Genomic DNA, 18,695 nt, shown 5'->3' on the forward strand with positions numbered 1-18,695 from the left:
AAAGAATATAAGCTAAAGTGTTTCATTGGTGAGGAATTCCTCCGAGTTTCTCCAGGGAAGGAAATGCTGATTGTAGATGAAATGCAAAACTCTACATGACCTCATTATAAATGCATCTGCCAACAAACACTTTGCACAAGAAACTTGAATGGTCATATATGAGAGAGAAACCCATTTGTATTCATTTGCAAGGCTTTGATCCAACAACAAAGATAAGTTTGAACAACACAGTTGTATCAGACACACGTGTTCAAGAAATACCCTCATTATTGCACAAGGCACCCATTCTGTAAATCCTCCAGTGTAATAGGTCATTTATTTTTGATGTGAACAATATAATGTCTTCACATCTATTGCTATCAACACCACAACGCTTGACTAAAAGAGCTACATAATTCAACCTAGGAGCTACATTAACTACAATAGAAGCTTTAGAATTTGTTGGTTTATCAACAAGTGAAATTTTTGCTCTCAGTTTATGTGCCAAATCTGCTAAATAAATCCGTAGAATGGATTTATTTGGTGTTAAATATAGTCCTACATATGCATAATCAATTATCAAAAATACTGAATAAACAAACACTCAAGGTGGAGAACTTTACGAATGATTGGAGATTCGGGGCTGTGCAAAGATTTCTTAAGGTGGACCTCATTCCCACAGACATTCAGGGGTCAAACCATAAGACAGGCTAGAGAAGAAAAATCATCTCCCATAGCTCTGTTTCTGATCTTCTGCCTCGTAGTTTTGATTTATAGAATTCGTTCATCCACATACCCTTTCCAAAAAAGTTTCCCACATTTATAAGCAGGCACTGCTGTCAGTTTTTAAGTGGCACACTGGGAAAGTGGTCTAGTTCCAGAGAGAACTCACAGAACTTGAGTGTTATCTTCTTAATGCACTCAAGTCACTCATCTTGGTCTTGAGAAGGAATGGGAGGCCATTGTCTAGATGGATGAACAAGCAATGATTTCAAGCATGTAAAACTGAATTATTTCCATTTAGATCCCCTGAATAGGACTCTCAAAATCGTTAAGCCCAACCCTGACCATAACTCAAACTTCATACCTGATCCTGACAAAGCCAGTGGCTCTGCTGTGGGGTGGAGATGGTTTCAGGCTGGATGACACCGGCTGAAGCTCCAAACATTCCTGTTGTCTCTGTGGCATTTTGGAACAGGTTGCTGGCAGTGAGCCCTGTCATGCTTTGGGGGGCTTCCCTGTGCTTTGGCCGAGGTAAACACAGCAACCACACAAGCTAATAATAAACCTCAAACGCCACAAGCCAATCCTGTTTCTGAGAACAGGGATCTATCCCACTGTCACCTACGCACATAATAACCCCAGTCAACCCAGGGTCATAATCACCCTCAATAACATTTGGGCTCACAGACATTCACGCTTACACACTCAGACATTCACACATACTACATTTCAAAGACTAACATAAACCTAATAGCTGGATATTCAAGTAAAACATTGAAAAAAAAAGTAGAGGAAAAAGATGACGTCTTATATGCACAATCAATTCTAAACTTAGAATCTAATCAATCCTATAATATATATATATATATATATATATATATATATATATATATACACACACATATATATATATATACACACACACACACACATATATATATATATATATATATATATATACACACACATAATATAAATTGAAAATATAATATTGATTACATTGTTGATGTAAAAATATATTAAAAATGTTTTTCCTCTGTGTAAGTTATGTTTATTTTAATGAATTTACATTTGACTAAAACAAAAAAACCTTGCTTCCTCATTTCAGAACACCACCACATACCACTGGTACATATGCATGTATGTTGTTTATGAGTTTGTTTGTGTATTTTCTTTTCTTAATTGTATCTATATTTTTCAGTTTAATCTTTTAATTTTGTGTGTAATATAGAATATATATTTTAAAATACTTAATATATAAATTTATGAAAAATAAATAAATAAATAAATAAATAAAAAAAAAAATATATATATACAGTGGGTACGGAAAGTATTCAACCCAAATAAATAAATAAATAAATACATGCATACATATATTGTTGTTGTTGTGTACAAATAGATGTTAAACTTACAAATAAGTGGACAAATAAACGTTCAAAGGTGTTGTTTTGTTAAAAGCTTACAAATAAATGGTCAGGGTAAATTAAACACCAAACATCGAAAGACTGATTGTGTAAATTCACAAACAATTCCTGAATTTTTACAATGATATCCATAAAAAGTATGTTGCATGGAGAAGTATCAGGTCATGAATGTATGTGTTCTTTATATTACACTGTTCAGCTTTGAGATGCTTTGCAAACACAAAATCATTGCACAGCATTTTCATTTATGTGGCCTGAAAATTTGTCACTGGAATATTGTTGCGTCGCGTCTGGTCGGGACACTGTGTTAGGAAAGCCCAGCATCCTGACAGTAGGGTGTCATGAAGAACCATGTCTCAGCTTGCTGAGTGTGTGTGTGTGTGAATACTTTCTGATGGATTATACAAAGTAATGGGGCTCCACTGCAGAGGCACCTGCTGGGTTTTGTGTGTGACAGTTTCTGAGAACTGAGAGCAAATTCATGTCAGACTTTGACCTGTTGTGCTGCTGTGCTTCTGTCAGACGGATGGGCAAAATAGTATTATAAATGTGTCTGCATGCAGCTGTGCCTAGTGTCTTTCATTATATAAAACAAATATCTCTTCAAAAATGCCACTGTATCTTTTCAAACCCATTATTTGACCGCCGCTTGCGAGCTGAATGGGAAAAAAATGCTAATGCTTTTGTGTTCGAGAGATTTGACTTTTAAACTTCAAACATCTGCCTCGCTCTGCTTGCATCTCTTTGTGCCCCGCCGTGACACATCCCCCTGCAGAGGGGATGATGGGTAGTCCCCTCTCTGGGGCATTAATTGGGAGATGAGGCATGCTGGTGCCAGATTCAAAACATACACAGGAAGACAGGAAGCGAGAAAGTGAGAAAGAGAGAGAATGTGACATGAGGAACAGTAAGAAAAGAGAGGCGTTAAAAAGCCACTGATGACAAAGTGCTCAGAAGCTCCAAAAAGCATGATAATTACATTCCACAGACTTTCTAAAAAACTTAAATGAGCCCTTCAAATGAACTGTTTCAAGCCTGCGAGACTTTCTTCACAAAATATTTTTTTTTGTTGTGTCCTGACAATGAAAATCAGTGGGGTCCAATGTTGTCTTAAACCCGTTTCACTTTCATTATATTAACAAAACAGTTGAAACATTCTTCAAAATATCTTCTTCAGTGTTCCACAGAAGAACGAAAGTCATACAGATTTGGAAAAACATGAAAATTTGCATTTTTTTTTAGAAGGGAACTACCCATTTAAATTATTATAACGTTAAAAAAAAACAAATAAGTCTATTCAGTAGTTCTCCACCTTTATAACCATATTGTAGGCCATGTAAGATATTTCTTGCTATTTAGCTATAATAACAACGCTGCTTGTTTTCAAAGTTTTTTATTTACAGAAACTAGGAGTGGTAGTACAAAATAAAGTAATTTTAAATAATAATACTAAATTTCTGTAATTAAAGAAATTTCAAGAACTGAATTAGAGAGTAGTTTGTGATTACTGGATTTTATAAAATTACAAATACCAACTTCTTAGCAATTTCTAGCAGATTAAATATTTTAGTACTTGACAAAAAATATATATTCATTATAGAAATTTCCATGACTTCATTAATTAAAGGTGCTGTATGTAGGATTGACACCGAGTGGTTGAACTAGGTATTGCAGTCCAAATTCAAAATATTGGAGAGGGTTTTATCACCCGGCCCCTCCTCCTCAGACTTGACGCCCACGCAGGTTGCCAGATTGACGACACCAACAGGAACGAGCGCACTTGACGATGAAGGAAATGAAATGCGCTGTGTTTTCCGCCAACTGGCAACCGGGGGTGTCGAAATACAATTGGGTAAACTGGCAGTGGGCGGGTTTTACAAACCAAAACAGAGATGACATTCCGGCCCGTAAAGCACATTTTCAAAGGAGAATAACTGACTGTAGCATTGTTTTTCAGATAAACAAGTATATTAACTTAGCATGTTTCTTAAATATCTGCAAACATATTATGGTATTTTTATGCTTTAGTAGAGTCAAAAACTTACATTCATGTGGCCAGGGCTGAAGATGTCTGTGGAAGGTTGGCTGCGTTTCATATCACACCCAGGTTCCTCTGCGGGGAGAATGGTGAGCAACCCTAAATATTTACTTTATGAAGATGTGTTTGAATTCCACCTGAGCCCGCAGCTTCGCTCTCTCATCCAAGCCAGTGTCTTACAGCAGAAAAGAAGTTTATTTTTGTTGTATAGTGCCTGAATCACCCTCTGGAGTCCCGTTTTTTTAAATGAGCCTTACAAAAAACAGCTTAAACCTCAGGAATAGATTAATCAGCCGTGCAAAGACAAAATACGTTTTATTCTGCACCGCAAGTACCTCTGTGTTGGAAGAGATCGTATAATTCATAGTTCGAGTCAGAGGCAGAATGCTGTTACCTGACAAGAAATTTTATTTTATTCTGACCTTTGCGGATGTTTAAATCTATATATTTTTTATTTTCTGTATGTTACGGGCTTAGATGTTGGCAGAGCCGCTGCTTTCTCTCCAGCAGGGAGAGAGTTTTCGTCTTGTGCCCCAGGGTTTGGAGTCACAGTAGTAGGTCATTTTCAGAAGAACCTCCGCTCTTGGCAGAGTCTGCTCTGCTGGGAAGGCTTTAAGAAATGTTTCTAACTGGAAGCAGTACTGAAAACAGAACCTAGAAGGGAGCTTTTGATATGCGCTGTGACGTCTGTTATTTCGAAGTTTACCTTGCATACGTTTTTCATTAGTTTTAATTTGCCTAACTATCGATCTGACCCAGTAGACGCCATAATCCCACTCTGTCTCTCTCCCGCGGTCTTTTTATACATTTTTTTATGGTGGGTGTTTACTCAGTTGGCTAGAGCAGTGCTGATTGGGGAGAACAGAGGTGCGCTCACTCTATTGGTTAGTAAGACTGCAACTCAAGGCTGGCAGTCATGCATATGCTCTGGAACAGAGTAATATCGCGTCCATATCGCAGGCTTTGCGATTAGTAAAAATCGCAACGTCTCAAATCGCGATTTCGATTAATCGCACAGCCCTACTTCTAAGTCTAGAAATTACACTTTTAAAATTCCTTCATATAGAGCAGTGATGGGCAAACTTGGCCTTTCCTGCAGAGATTTGATCCAACCCTGATATGACTCACTTGCCTGTAGCCTTCTAGTAGTCTTGAAGACAATGATTAGCTGGTTCAGGTGTGTTTGATTAGGGTTGGAGCTAACCTCTGAAGGAAAGTGGCCTGAAAGGGCCAAGTTTGCCCACCCCTTGATATAGAGTATCCAGGAAAAAAAAAACTCTAAAGCATTTGCATTATCACATTTCTGCCCCAATGGTTGTACTTTGTCAGACCCATTTATTTTCAGGTGTTATTGAGGATTTTAATGTGATAATGAGATGAGGTCTAATAATTATGATCAACTCAGTGACTCATTTTATTACCAACAATGGAAAAATGCATAGTAAATACGGCCTGTTTCATTACATATCAGACCAGTAATGTATTGGTAACTCAAAAAAGAATACACATACAAATAAAAATGTGTGTGTGTGCATGTTTTAAAAAACAGGGAAAAATTGCACATTTCTCACCTTTATATGACAGGTGCACTCGGGGTGTTGTGCGGGCATTGCAATGACAACCCCAGACACATAAGCTCAAGATGAGGAGCAGGGTTTGCATCATGATCATGATAATGACAGCAGCAGTTTACCCACCGAGATCTGCAAGTGTGAGAGAGACAGACACATTCAGTTCATTCATTACATCACTAGCAAGTTCATTCACTGGTAACTGACAGCAACTGTATACATTTTATCAGCAGTTCCAATTTGTTTCCATAAATGAGGCTCATAAAACAAGATTTCAACAACGCTCATGTCTTGTTAGCATAGAAGCACCCACCCTAAAAAGCCCAGCCTCGAATTTAGGCCCATTAACAGGTCACTGAAAATCTGAGAAAAGTCCCACCCTTTAATAAAGAGGCCATGAAGAGAAAAGAAAAATTACTAAAGGTGGCTTTTGGCTTTTTAATATTTGACTACTGAAATGTTTCCACACAGTAACACAGGGCTGTAAGTTTCTCTGTCTCAGAGCATTTACAGCCATCCACCATGAGGACTATAAACACCTTCCCAAGGGCAGGCCAGTTAAATTACAACATTGAGCTATTTAAACACAACAGCTCGATTATCCATAGGTACACAGCCTAGTTTTGTTTTTAGCTTTTTATCTAGACAAAAAAAGACATATCTGAAGCCAACTGGCCTTTTCCTTGAAAACAGTGTTAGACTGTGTGGGAGAGGGCAGCCAGTCTTTCTGCAGTGGGGATGTGCGCCCAAAAGAGATTAGAAAACTATGCAGTCAGAGAGCAATGGTTTCTTAAGTACGTCTGCCAAATCCTTCCAGCTACGGCAAATCCATGTCACACAGTCTTGCTTTAAATCTTAAACTCTTAGTCCCGGCCGGCAGGGAATGGCAAACCTACTGTGAGCCTCCGTATCTGCACAAAATCACCCTGTTCTGAGGTGCTAAACATGGCGGGCACGTATCTACGCAAGCTGTGTACACAGATTTACATGCTCAATGAAGGATAACCGTAACAGGAAATGCAAACACTTGCTAGCATGTTTTATAATGAGATTGCTCAAAGATGTTGAGCTCAGAACAATGCTGATTTATATGTACAATATGTCAGTTACTTTAACTCAATTTAAAGTGGAGCTGACAGCGAGGCACAGTATAGTTGTTTTCAAATTAATATTTCATGTTCAATACAAGTTAAATCAACAGCAATGTAGATCACCATAAAAAAACTTAAAGGGATAGTTCACCCAAATATGAATATTCTGTCATTAATTATTCACCCTCATGTCGTTTCAAACCCATAAGACCTTCGTTCATCTACGGAACACAAATTAAGATATTTTTGATGAAATCCGAGAGCTTTCTGACCCTGCATAAACTGCAATGCAACTACCACATTCAAGGCCAAGAAAGGTGGTAAGGACATCGTTAAAATAGTGAGTATAGTTGTTTTCAAATTAATATTTCATGTTCAATACAAGTTAAATCAACAGCAATGTAGATCACCATAAAAAAAACTTAAAGGGATAGTTCACCCAAATATGAATATTCTGTCATTAATTATTCACCCTCATGTCGTTTCAAACCCATAAGACCTTCGTTCATCTACGGAACACAAATTAAGATATTTTTGATGAAATCCGAGAGCTTTCTGACCCTGCATAAACTGCAATGCAACTACCACATTCAAGGCCAAGAAAGGTGGTAAGGACATCGTTAAAATAGTCCATGTGACATCAGTGGTTCAACCTTAATTTCATGAAGCTACGGAGAATTATTTTTATGCGCAAAAAAACCCCAAACATTTGTTTTCTTTGCGCACAAAAAGCATTAATATCTTAATTTGTGTTCTGAAGATGAACGAAGGTCTTACGGGTTTGGAACGACATGAGGGTGAACTATCCCTTTAATTGTGAAACACAATGGAAGAAAATGGGACAAATGTTTGGAGAATTTAAAAGCAAACATGTGAAGCTTACTATTTCATAAGCACTCACTATTCTTTCACTATTAGAATGATTTCTGAAAGACCATGTGACACTAAAGACTGGAGATTTTCCTCTCATATTGTTTACGTCTTTTGGCAACATAAAAAAAAAGAAAAAAGGAGTGAGTTAAAAAAAATTTGAACCCAGAATAATCCTGTAAAATAATTAGTGTCACCACAAAAGTACACTTTGCTGGCATTTAACAGGTTTGTTGTGGTTCTACCACTAACGGCCTCTTCGCTGAGGTCGTTTTGTAACACGCTATGAAGTGCTGTACATTGGCCCTCTTCCAGGATAAATGACACTCTTCCAAGTGATGAAAAATGACAGAGGAACAATAGCCTAAGAAAGGCACTCTTTATCTATGATAAATGTGCTACAACATCACTAATTTGAACTGGAGACTAGAAATGCTTTCGGAGTCGAAGCAGACCAATTGGCCCAATTTTTAAAAAGATATTACAGTCAGCATTTAGCACAACTAATATGTGAGATTCATAAAATAATAGCACTGCTGAATTCTCCACTGTCTGCTACTCTTGAAAGGCACCAGAGGGAATGACCAGTCTGTGAAGATTTCAGAAGATTAAAACCTGGCACAAACACATTATTGTCATCGTGTCAAATTTATCTTACAGATCCAGACAGACAGGAGAGGCCCAGCGCTCTCACATTATGTCTGATTTGCTTCCGTTTGGCTCACTTGTCTTGTTTACATGTAAATATACCCTAAACATTACAAAAGAAGACCATTAACAAATACTGAAATACAACAACACCATTACGCCTAACTGCAGTGTTGAAGAATCTACTTTGAAACTGCATCTTGTCAAACTACATGAAGTTACAAGATACTAATAAAAAGAATCAGATATATATGAATCTCGATTTGACTGACCGAATAGCATTTGAACAATTCAATTTACACTATACCACCAATAAAGAGAAACAAAAAAGTTAAAATATGTATAAAAAGTAATACATGTAATAACTATTTTCAAATGAGTCATTTTGAGGTTCTTTAAGCGGTTCATTAAATCAGACTTCCAAAATGCTTGTGCAGCTCGCTTTGGAACAAAATATTTAGTTACATGAACAGCTACACTATTTTGCAGTGGTGGACGAAGTACACAAATTAAGTACTTGAGTAAAAGTACAGATACGTATAATAAAATATTACTCCAGTAAAAGTAAAAGTACTCCTTTTTCAATTTTACTCGAGTGAAAGTACAAAAGTACTCGATTTTTTATGTACTTAAGTAAAAAAGTACTGATAGAATTCATAACTGTCTACTCGGTTAGTTAATCCAAACAATATAAAAATTTATACGGTTGATAAACAATATAAAAACAGATGTCACATAGGGCTAAATGCGTAGCATTTTAATCAAACTGTTAAAGTTAGGGCAGCGGGGAATATGAACATTATTTTATTTAGTCTGTGTTATTTTAATGTTTTGTTTTTTTTTTACCTAAAATAGAGACACTGATGTTGATGTGTCTGCATTCAATAATTTCAGTGGGCTTAAACAGATCACCCTTTACAGCAGATTTAGTTCACAAACAACTGACAGTTTTGACCTAAATATGATTTTCAGTTACAATAATTCATCCTAAAATTTGACATTAGTAACTTACTTTTAACAACATCAGACGCGCGCACGCTCACAAGATCTCCCGGTTCTTAGGCTTTGTCCAAATACCCACACTTGCAGTCTTTGCACTTGACCACTTGATTACTTAAATGACGTATTTCCTGTATTTGGCCGAAGTCTTCAAGTGGGTGTGAAGACCACAAGTGTGTGTCGAACTTTTCATTACCTGATGGGACACACTTATAGTGTTGTAAAAATGCAAATGTTTACACCGCTTTATTTTAATTTGAATTTGAAATACTTTGCATTTTAAAATAAACTAAAATAAAATAAAATATTTAACTTACATTGGAAAGGTTTCCGTGACCTCTTATCTCGCGACAGGAAGTAAGTGCGCAAGACTGTCCCAGGTCTTAAAAAACGCCAGAACGCAGTGCCCTTAAAGCACACTATCTCGAATACCGCTCCGGAGTGCTATTCGAGGCTTAGTACTTAATTAGAAGCACCACAAATTAAAATTGTCATGTTATAGGGACTACTGAACAGACATTTAGAAGTTGATTTTAAAATGCAAAGTATTTAAAATTAAAATGAAAATAAAGCTATGTAAACACTTGCATTTTTACAACACTATAAGTGTGTCCCATCAGGTAATGAAAAGTTCGACACACACTTGTGGTCTTCATCCTCACTTGAACACTTGGGCCAAATACAGGAAATACGTCATACAAGTAGTCAAGTGGTCAAGTGCAAAAACCGCAAGTGTGGGTATTTGGACAAGGCTAATGAATCGTTTGGTGCGATTTGCGAACCGATTTAAAAGTTTCATTGAAAAGAATCAGTTCGTTCTTGAATCAGACACCGCTTCTGCGTCTCGGAGCATGTGATATATTATAAGGAGTAACTATATGTTTTATGAAATGTAGTGAAGTAAAAAGTACGATCTTATGCTTTGGAATGTAGTGAAGTAAAAGAAAAAGTTACTCAAAATAAAATGCCTCCAGTAAAGTACAGATACTTGAAAAATTTACTTAAGTACAGTAACGAAGTAAAGCTACTCCGTTACTGTCCACCACTGCTATTTTGTAAACAACTACAGTCACGCTACTGAAAATTGTAGTTAAATTAGTAGTGCCAATACTTTTAGTAACCCAGCACTGATTAACTGTAATAATACACCGCTTTGACTTCTCTGTTTGTTAACAGTACACTTGGCAGTACAGTTCCAAACAATCTGCATCATGCTTTTATTTCTGAACCTGAGGGAGTGCATCTTTTATTTTGAGATGCACTGTAAATGTGAGGGTGCAGTCATTGGTGAGTCCCATAGCCTGGAGAATACCTATCGTTAAGAGTCAGCACGTCTGCTCTCTAATTATATGCTTCAAGTGGCTAAAGGGGTGTCATTATCACTGTGTGTGTGTGTGTGTGTGTGTGTGTGTGTAAGTGAGCCACACCTGCACACGGAGCAACAGAATGATGAGGTTCTTATAAAACGGAGAGGAAACTGAGTGAATCTGAGAATAAACAGAGGTCAAGGACCAGGGTGAGGCAATAAAATGAGCAGAAGAGTGTAAAAGACAGACAGCAGCGTGGATGAATAGCAGATGAATAAAAAACAAGGGATGAGGTGTGAAAAACACATTATCTAGATATGGATTTAAAGTTGATTTAAAGGTCCCATATTGTCAAAAATGAAATTTCCTGGCTTTTTTCATAATAACTGAGGTCTAGGTGCTATGTAACTACTATATAAGTTTCAAAACAGTCAGTCCACAGTCAAATTCACACAGCCTGCTTAAAGTAGCTGTGATTTTTCACAAACCAATGTGACTTCCGTAAAAAGTTGACATCAGAACTACAGTCACCGCCCACCGTCCCACTCTCCTTTTGCCAAACCCCAGACAACATTGCGGAAACATGTCGAAAAGGTTAACTTTAACCACGAAACCAGATCGTCCGACCTGTAACGTTACACTCTCACTCAAAGGATGGACAATCTGACAGGATTGTTACTATGAGGTGGGTCACATCTAACATGTATAGTAAAGACAAAAACACTGTCTCATGATGAAGATGTATATACATTTCAATTTCAGCAGGCAACTATTTTTACAGCTACATTATTGTTCCAGCCACAATTAATCACAACAATGTATATACAGTTACAAAATATTATATATAAATTGTCAGTTTGTTGTTTTATACACATGCACACAGACATTATTTCATACACGACATATGAGATGCAAGAAAGATAGACGTATGGCAAGAAATCTGTAGACGCGCCCATAACAACAAAAGACAATACATTATTGAACCTTTTCTGATAAGAAGTGTGCGCTGCAAACGCGAGCATTTTTGACGATCGTTTCTGTACAGTCTGCTCGTTTTATCGCATTTAACCACAGCTGTCGTTGGTTTTTTGTCTGGCAGTGGCAGCAGATACGCTATCAAATTTCTAATTTGAGGCTTTATTACGTTGATTCTGGCACCCAACATCACAAGAAGATGATATTTTAAGTTCCATATGTAGCCGAATCTGCACTGGTTTGAATGGGCCGCCTCCAGTTTCCCCTTTGTTTTGCTGCCTCCAGCTAGCGCTATGACGTCGGCTGACCTAGTTACCTGTGGTTGGCCTGGCCATGCATCACCCAGAAAACAACAGGCCAATCAGAAGAGAGGCTCATGAATATTAATTAGACAGGCCAAAACCTGAGAAAGGAGCTGTAAAAATATATTAGAGATGGTTTTTGGTACTTATACCGCAAATATATATTCTTAAGGACATCAAAACCTAAAATAAAACTCCAGAAAGGTGTATAATATAGACTTGTTCGACATTGCTGGGAAAGCCCACAAAAACGTCATAACCGTTTATGCCGTGGGGGAAAACAAACCATTCGAATAACGCGCGGAGACCTTGTTAGGTGCTTGATCTTTACTTTTTGTGATGATTTCGATTGATTTTTGCTTGGTGCAATGCCGAAAATTAGCTGTGTGGCATTCTGTACCTCTAATAAGTTAAAAAACCTGATCTGAATATGTATATGACTAATAAACAGACGGACTACCGGAGGTAGCACTGAGCGGATAGCACAGATAGGCTACACTACTTAACCTGCAATGATCTGTCATTCGTCCCGTCCCCCTGCACCGCAACCCATTTCTGATTTTCTGATGGGTAACCCTCCTTCGCATCACAATCAAATAATTCTCACTCCCTGATATTGTGTGATGTCAATCTATTAAAATATTAAAACAAAAAATATAGAAATATTAATTTATTATTAAAAATAATAATAAATGTATTATTATTACATATAGTAATGGTATTACTATAGTAAAAGTATAGGAGGCTAACCATGTTTTTTTTTGGCGTTTTTATTACTAATTGTAGCCTATAACCACAGTTTTACTACAAATACCATGGTTAAACTATGGTTAGTGTAGCAAAACATGTGGTTTTTACCATGGTTTAACTATAGTAACCAATAACCATGTTTTTAGGTATTTTATATACATATTTTCATGTTATCTTTATTTTAAGGCATGTATTTGTGAAAATGAATAGGCAGCCGCAGCACACACCACATAGAATAACGCTGCGCATTTCAAGGCACTTCAGTGGACCTTAATGTTACCTGTTTTGTCAATGTTAAAAACCGTTTTAATATATCAATAAGAAAAGTACGACAGGCTTTTACTCAAGTCTTTATCACTTTATTAAAATGAAGCAAAACAAAATGACAAATGTTTACTTTCACAAGCCGTCTGGTATAGGCTTGTAGTAAGCTGTCTCTTGCTCAATTAGGTAACAAAATTTCTGTACAGTCTGCTCGTTTTATCGCATTTAACCACAGCTGTCGTTGGTTTTTTGTCTGGCAGTGGCAGCAGATACGCTATCAAATTTCTAATTTGAGGCTTTATTACGTTGATTCTGGCACCCAACATCACAAGAAGATGATATTTTAAGTTCCATATGTAGCCGAATCTGCACTGGTTTGAATGGGCCGCCTCCAGTTTCCCCTTTGTTTTGCTGCCTCCAGCTAGCGCTATGACGTCGGCTGACCTAGTTACCTGTGGTTGGCCTGGCCATGCATCACTCAGAAAACAACAGGCCAATCAGAAGAGAGGCTCATGAATATTAATTAGACAGGCCAAAACCTGAGAAAGGAGCTGTAAAAATATATTAGAGATGGTTTTTGGTACTTATACCGCAAATATATATTCTTAAGGACATCAAAACCTAAAATAAAACTCCAGAAAGGTGTATAATATAGACTTGTTCGACATTGCTGGGAAAGCCCACAAAAACGTCATAACCGTTTATGCCGTGGGGGAAAACAAACCATTCGAATAACGCGCGGAGACCTTGTTAGGTGCTTGATCTTTACTTTTTGTGATGATTTCGATTGATTTTTGCTTGGTGCAATGCCGAAAATTAGCTGTGTGGCATTCTGTACCTCTAATAAGTTAAAAAACCTGATCTGAATATGTATATGACTAATAAACAGACGGACTACCGGAGGTAGCACTGAGCGGATAGCACAGATAGGCTACACTACTTAACCTGCAATGATCTGTCATTCGTCCCGTCCCCCTGCACCGCAACCCATTTCTGATGGGCCTTACAGTAACCCTCCTTCGCATCACAATCAAATAATTCTCACTCCCTGATATTGTGTGATGTCAATCTATTAAAACATTTATTTAAAAAATATAGAAATATTAATTTATTATTAAAAATAATAATAAATGTATTATTATTACATATAGTAATGGTATTACTATAGTAAAAGTATAGGAGGCTAACCATGTTTTTTTTTGGCGTTTTTATTACTAATTGTAGCCTATAACCACAGTTTTACTACAAATACCATGGTTAAACTATGGTTAGTGTAGCAAAGCTTATGTACACCAAGCATTCGGTTGGGGCATTTTAAATCATTTTAAAAAATGATTAAGGGTTCTAATGGATGACTTCATCTTACATTTTTTGTGCACAAGTCACTAGATTAATGAAACCAGGAAAACCATCCCTGCTTCTGTGGGTTGGATTACTGTTGGCTTCTCATGTGATGAAGAGGCCTAGAAGCCTTTTAGTCACAATTAACTGAGAGTTTCAACTGAGACTCACATTGTGCTTTCAAACCACAGTGGCCAGCAACCTTTAACCAAAGACACACAAAACACAATGACAACATCACTAAAGATGGATGATCAGGCTAAACCCTGCATGCCAAGAAAACCAGAAACATGAGCTTCTCAAAAATCAAGGGCTGGGATGCAGTTCACTTTCGTTTGATTTCACTTGATTTGCTGTTTTTTCAAGGATGTGGTTAATTTTCCATTAGTCATTTTTTCCATCCATAAAACTTGTTTTCTACATGATATTAGAGGGTTTATTTCTGGTAAATGATGCAAAACTGCATGAGGGGTGACTCTGTCTATCAGTTGTGGGCAGTGACAGATTGCATATGTTTATCTGGGCCACCTGATCTCCAGAGGCATATTGGGAACGGCCCATTGGAAGAAATCAGAGGGGTACGATCAGAGACTATTGTTGACGTCCTGCATTTAGCCTGAAGCGGTTACTGTCTGACAATGAGTTGCATCTGCAAAGAATAATAATTTTGTGAGTCTGTGCATATCTTCTCTAAGGTTTTTTTGTTCACTCTAGTCATTAGATAAATATAGGCCAATGACTAAACAAGAAAAGAATGTATAAAACCAATCCATATGAAAACTCAATACAACTATAAAGTGACCTCCTTATGTGATTAACTAAACCCAGCCTCATTTGAAAAAACGTGCCTGTGGCGACATTTCTGCAAAATGACATTACGTTACTTCTTGTTTCGAAGTAAAATGTCAATTTAATGATCCTAAAAGCATGTTCAATTTTCTCAGAAACAGATGAACCATAACTCTTTTGTAACATATTACAAATTAAAATGAAGATGGTGATTGTTGATGTTTAATTCAGAATTTATTTGTAATGGCTAAACCGAAAACATGATGCACAACAAACAAAAGAAACTTCACAAGTGAGAGGAGATAAACTGGCCTTTAAAAATGCCCGATACTACTGACATTTTTTTACATTGTAAGAATAAAACACATCAATGATATAAATGTCAGAAAAAATGGTATTACGCTTGATATTCTGACCCACTCATTTCTGAAATGATGACTACGACCCTGAATGCAAACATTAAACAATAGTTTACAAATCAAAATTGTTGTGCAAAGAAACACATCAAGTGTTTATTAAACAATAATTTTCCACTGCCCTATTACAGTTTGTGTGAAAAGGAATAAAAGTGGTTTTAATTCCACTAATGTTAATTTCAACTGGAAACTACAGTGAATTGTGTTGTATACTAAATATTTTTATATATATATATATATATATATATGTGTGTGTGTGTGTGTGTGTGTGTGTGCGCTTGGAATTTTGAGGCACATTTTTCCAATGAGTCTATGTTGGATTAATTAGCAGTTTCATGAGCCAATCAGTATCAGTTTGCTCCTTTCCCAAAGTCAAGTGCATTTTTTAAGGCCAAAAATACCATTTAAAAAAAAATTTCACTGACTGTCATAGGGTAAAACAACATAATAGGTCTAAAGTAAAGCATGCATTTAGATAAACCACTCCGCTTGACACCACCCAAGATATACGGCTACATGACAAGCTGAACTAGAAACTCCAAATCTCTGAAATCCCCTCCAAATCCTCAGGCTACATTTCACTCTCCTGTGAAGAAAGTGAGAATCAAAAGCATATTCTGCACCCCCAAACCTTCTATTGCCTCAAGGCCTCTGAAGATTTTGTGACCACTTTTCAGTTAGCAAATCTGAGTAAACAACAGAAAAATGGGAAAGAAAGAGAGAAAAGTAACAAGAGCTTTAGCCCAAGCAATTAAACCACTGAGGTGGAGAAGAAAATGTGAAGCAGTCAACCCTATCACCTCTCAGAACGCAGGCTGGGTGGGGCTAATGCGGTCTGCTGTCAATGTTAGCACTCATTAGCGTGACGCATTAGCTCAGCAATAGAGCTGCCACTGACTCGGAAAACAGCCCCTAGGGACTAACAAGTGTACAAAGGGGTCAAGAGGGTCATGTTTATACTACTGACATTTTTTACATTGTAAGAATAAAACACATCAATGATATAAATGTCAGAAAAAATGGTATTACGCTTGATATTCTGACCCACTCATTTCTGAAATGATGACTACGACCCTGAATGCAAACATTAAACAATAGTTTACAAATCAAAATTGTTGTGCAAAGAAACACATCAAGTGTTTATTAAACAATAATTTTCCACTGCCCTATTACAGTTTGTGTGAAAAGGAATAAAAGTGGTTTTAATTCCACTAATGTTAATTTCAACTGGAAACTACAGTGAATTGTGTTGTATACTAAATATTTTTATATATATATATATATATATATATGTGTGTGTGTGTGTGTGTGTGTGTGTGCGCTTGGAATTTTGAGGCACATTTTTCCAATGAGTCTATGTTGGATTAATTAGCAGTTTCATGAGCCAATCAGTATCAGTTTGCTCCTTTCCCAAAGTCAAGTGCATTTTTTAAGGCCAAAAATACCATTTAAAAAAAAATTTCACTGACTGTCATAGGGTAAAACAACATAATAGGTCTAAAGTAAAGCATGCATTTAGATAAACCACTCCGCTTGACACCACCCAAGATATACGGCTACATGACAAGCTGAACTAGAAACTCCAAATCTCTGAAATCCCCTCCAAATCCTCAGGCTACATTTCACTCTCCTGTGAAGAAAGTGAGAATCAAAAGCATATTCTGCACCCCCAAACCTTCTATTGCCTCAAGGCCTCTGAAGATTTTGTGACCACTTTTCAGTTAGCAAATCTGAGTAAACAACAGAAAAATGGGAAAGAAAGAGAGAAAAGTAACAAGAGCTTTAGCCCAAGCAATTAAACCACTGAGGTGGAGAAGAAAATGTGAAGCAGTCAACCCTATCACCTCTCAGAACGCAGGCTGGGTGGGGCTAATGCGGTCTGCTGTCAATGTTAGCACTCATTAGCGTGACGCATTAGCTCAGCAATAGAGCTGCCACTGACTCGGAAAACAGCCCCTAGGGACTAACAAGTGTACAAAGGGGTCAAGAGGGTCATGTTTCAACATCCACCACAGAAGAAATACAATAATCATTTACCAGAAACTCAGACTTTAATGTTAAGTTTTACTTTATACCTTTTCTGCTGAAAATAAAAATGGTGGTTTTCACTAGTTTAGCAGGTCAGTTAGCTGGTCTTCCAGTCAGACAAGAGTCTAAAACACACTTAAACCAGCAAATCAGGACAGCAGCTTAAACATTGAAAAAAATCTGGTATAGAAGTAATGCACATTCAGAAATTAATAGTAAATATCGCAATTAAAAAGACATAGCAAGTAACACACTGAATTAAGCATTATATTTTAACTAGAAAAACTGAAATAGTAATTCCTTGTAAAACATACTCCAATAATCTTTATTTACAACTTTTTTTTAACAGTGTAGGTTACTGGAACATGCTTTACAAGAGAATACTATTTGTTTTTCTACTTAATGTCATGTTTAATTCGATACATTACTTGCTGTTTCTTTGTAATTATTTGTGCTTGAATACATGTAAATTTGATCAAGTTTTTGAAATTGAAGCAAAAACTGACAAACACGGGTTACATTTAAAATATCTTGTTTTTTTATATTATCAATCACACTTTTCAAAAGCAGATGTTCAGACAAACCGTACAAAAAATCTTCAAATCTCTTTTTTATACAGTATATATTTACATATTTTTAAATACATTTTTTTACTATACATTGTAAGAAAAAAAAACTGAAAATGTACTGGTAATTTTCTGCCAAGACATTATCTATTAATTTTACAAATGTTTCCATTAACCCTAAAACACAACTCAATTTTCTGTGTAATTTAAAATAAAGTAAAACACCTGTGAAAAATAAATATAAAAAATTCCTTCATATATATATATGTGTGTGTGTGTGTGTGTGTGTGTGTGCGCTTGGAATTTTGAGGCACATTTTTCCAATGAGTCTATGTTGGATTAATTAGCAGTTTCATGAGCCAATCAGTATCAGTTTGCTCCTTTCCCAAAGTCAAGTGCATTTTTTAAGGCCAAAAATACCATTTAAAAAAAAATTTCACTGACTGTCATAGGGTAAAACAACATAATAGGTCTAAAGTAAAGCATGCATTTAGATAAACCACTCCGCTTGACACCACCCAAGATATACGGCTACATGACAAGCTGAACTAGAAACTCCAAATCTCTGAAATCCCCTCCAAATCCTCAGGCTACATTTCACTCTCCTGTGAAGA

The 18,695-nt window shown here is 36.6% G+C and overlaps 1 protein-coding gene across 1 annotated transcript in view; it reads right to left on the bottom strand.

Annotated features, from left to right (window-relative positions):
* The window catches only part of sema3gb (sema domain, immunoglobulin domain (Ig), short basic domain, secreted, (semaphorin) 3Gb), a 45,386-nt gene that overhangs the window by 17,610 nt on the left and 9,081 nt on the right, over window positions 1–18,695 (bottom strand). The window contains exon 2 of the mRNA XM_016231171.1: window positions 5,736–5,867. Within this exon, the coding sequence (XP_016086657.1) occupies window positions 5,736–5,835 (100 nt within the window). The 5' untranslated portion in view covers window positions 5,836–5,867. The remainder of the gene's footprint in view (window positions 1–5,735; window positions 5,868–18,695) is intronic.

The sequence above is a fragment of the Sinocyclocheilus grahami genome, unplaced genomic scaffold, assembly GCF_001515645.1.
Source record: "Sinocyclocheilus grahami isolate Dianchi unplaced genomic scaffold, SAMN03320097.WGS_v1.1 scaffold384.1, whole genome shotgun sequence".
In the NCBI taxonomy this organism is placed as follows: Eukaryota; Metazoa; Chordata; class Actinopteri; order Cypriniformes; family Cyprinidae; genus Sinocyclocheilus; species Sinocyclocheilus grahami.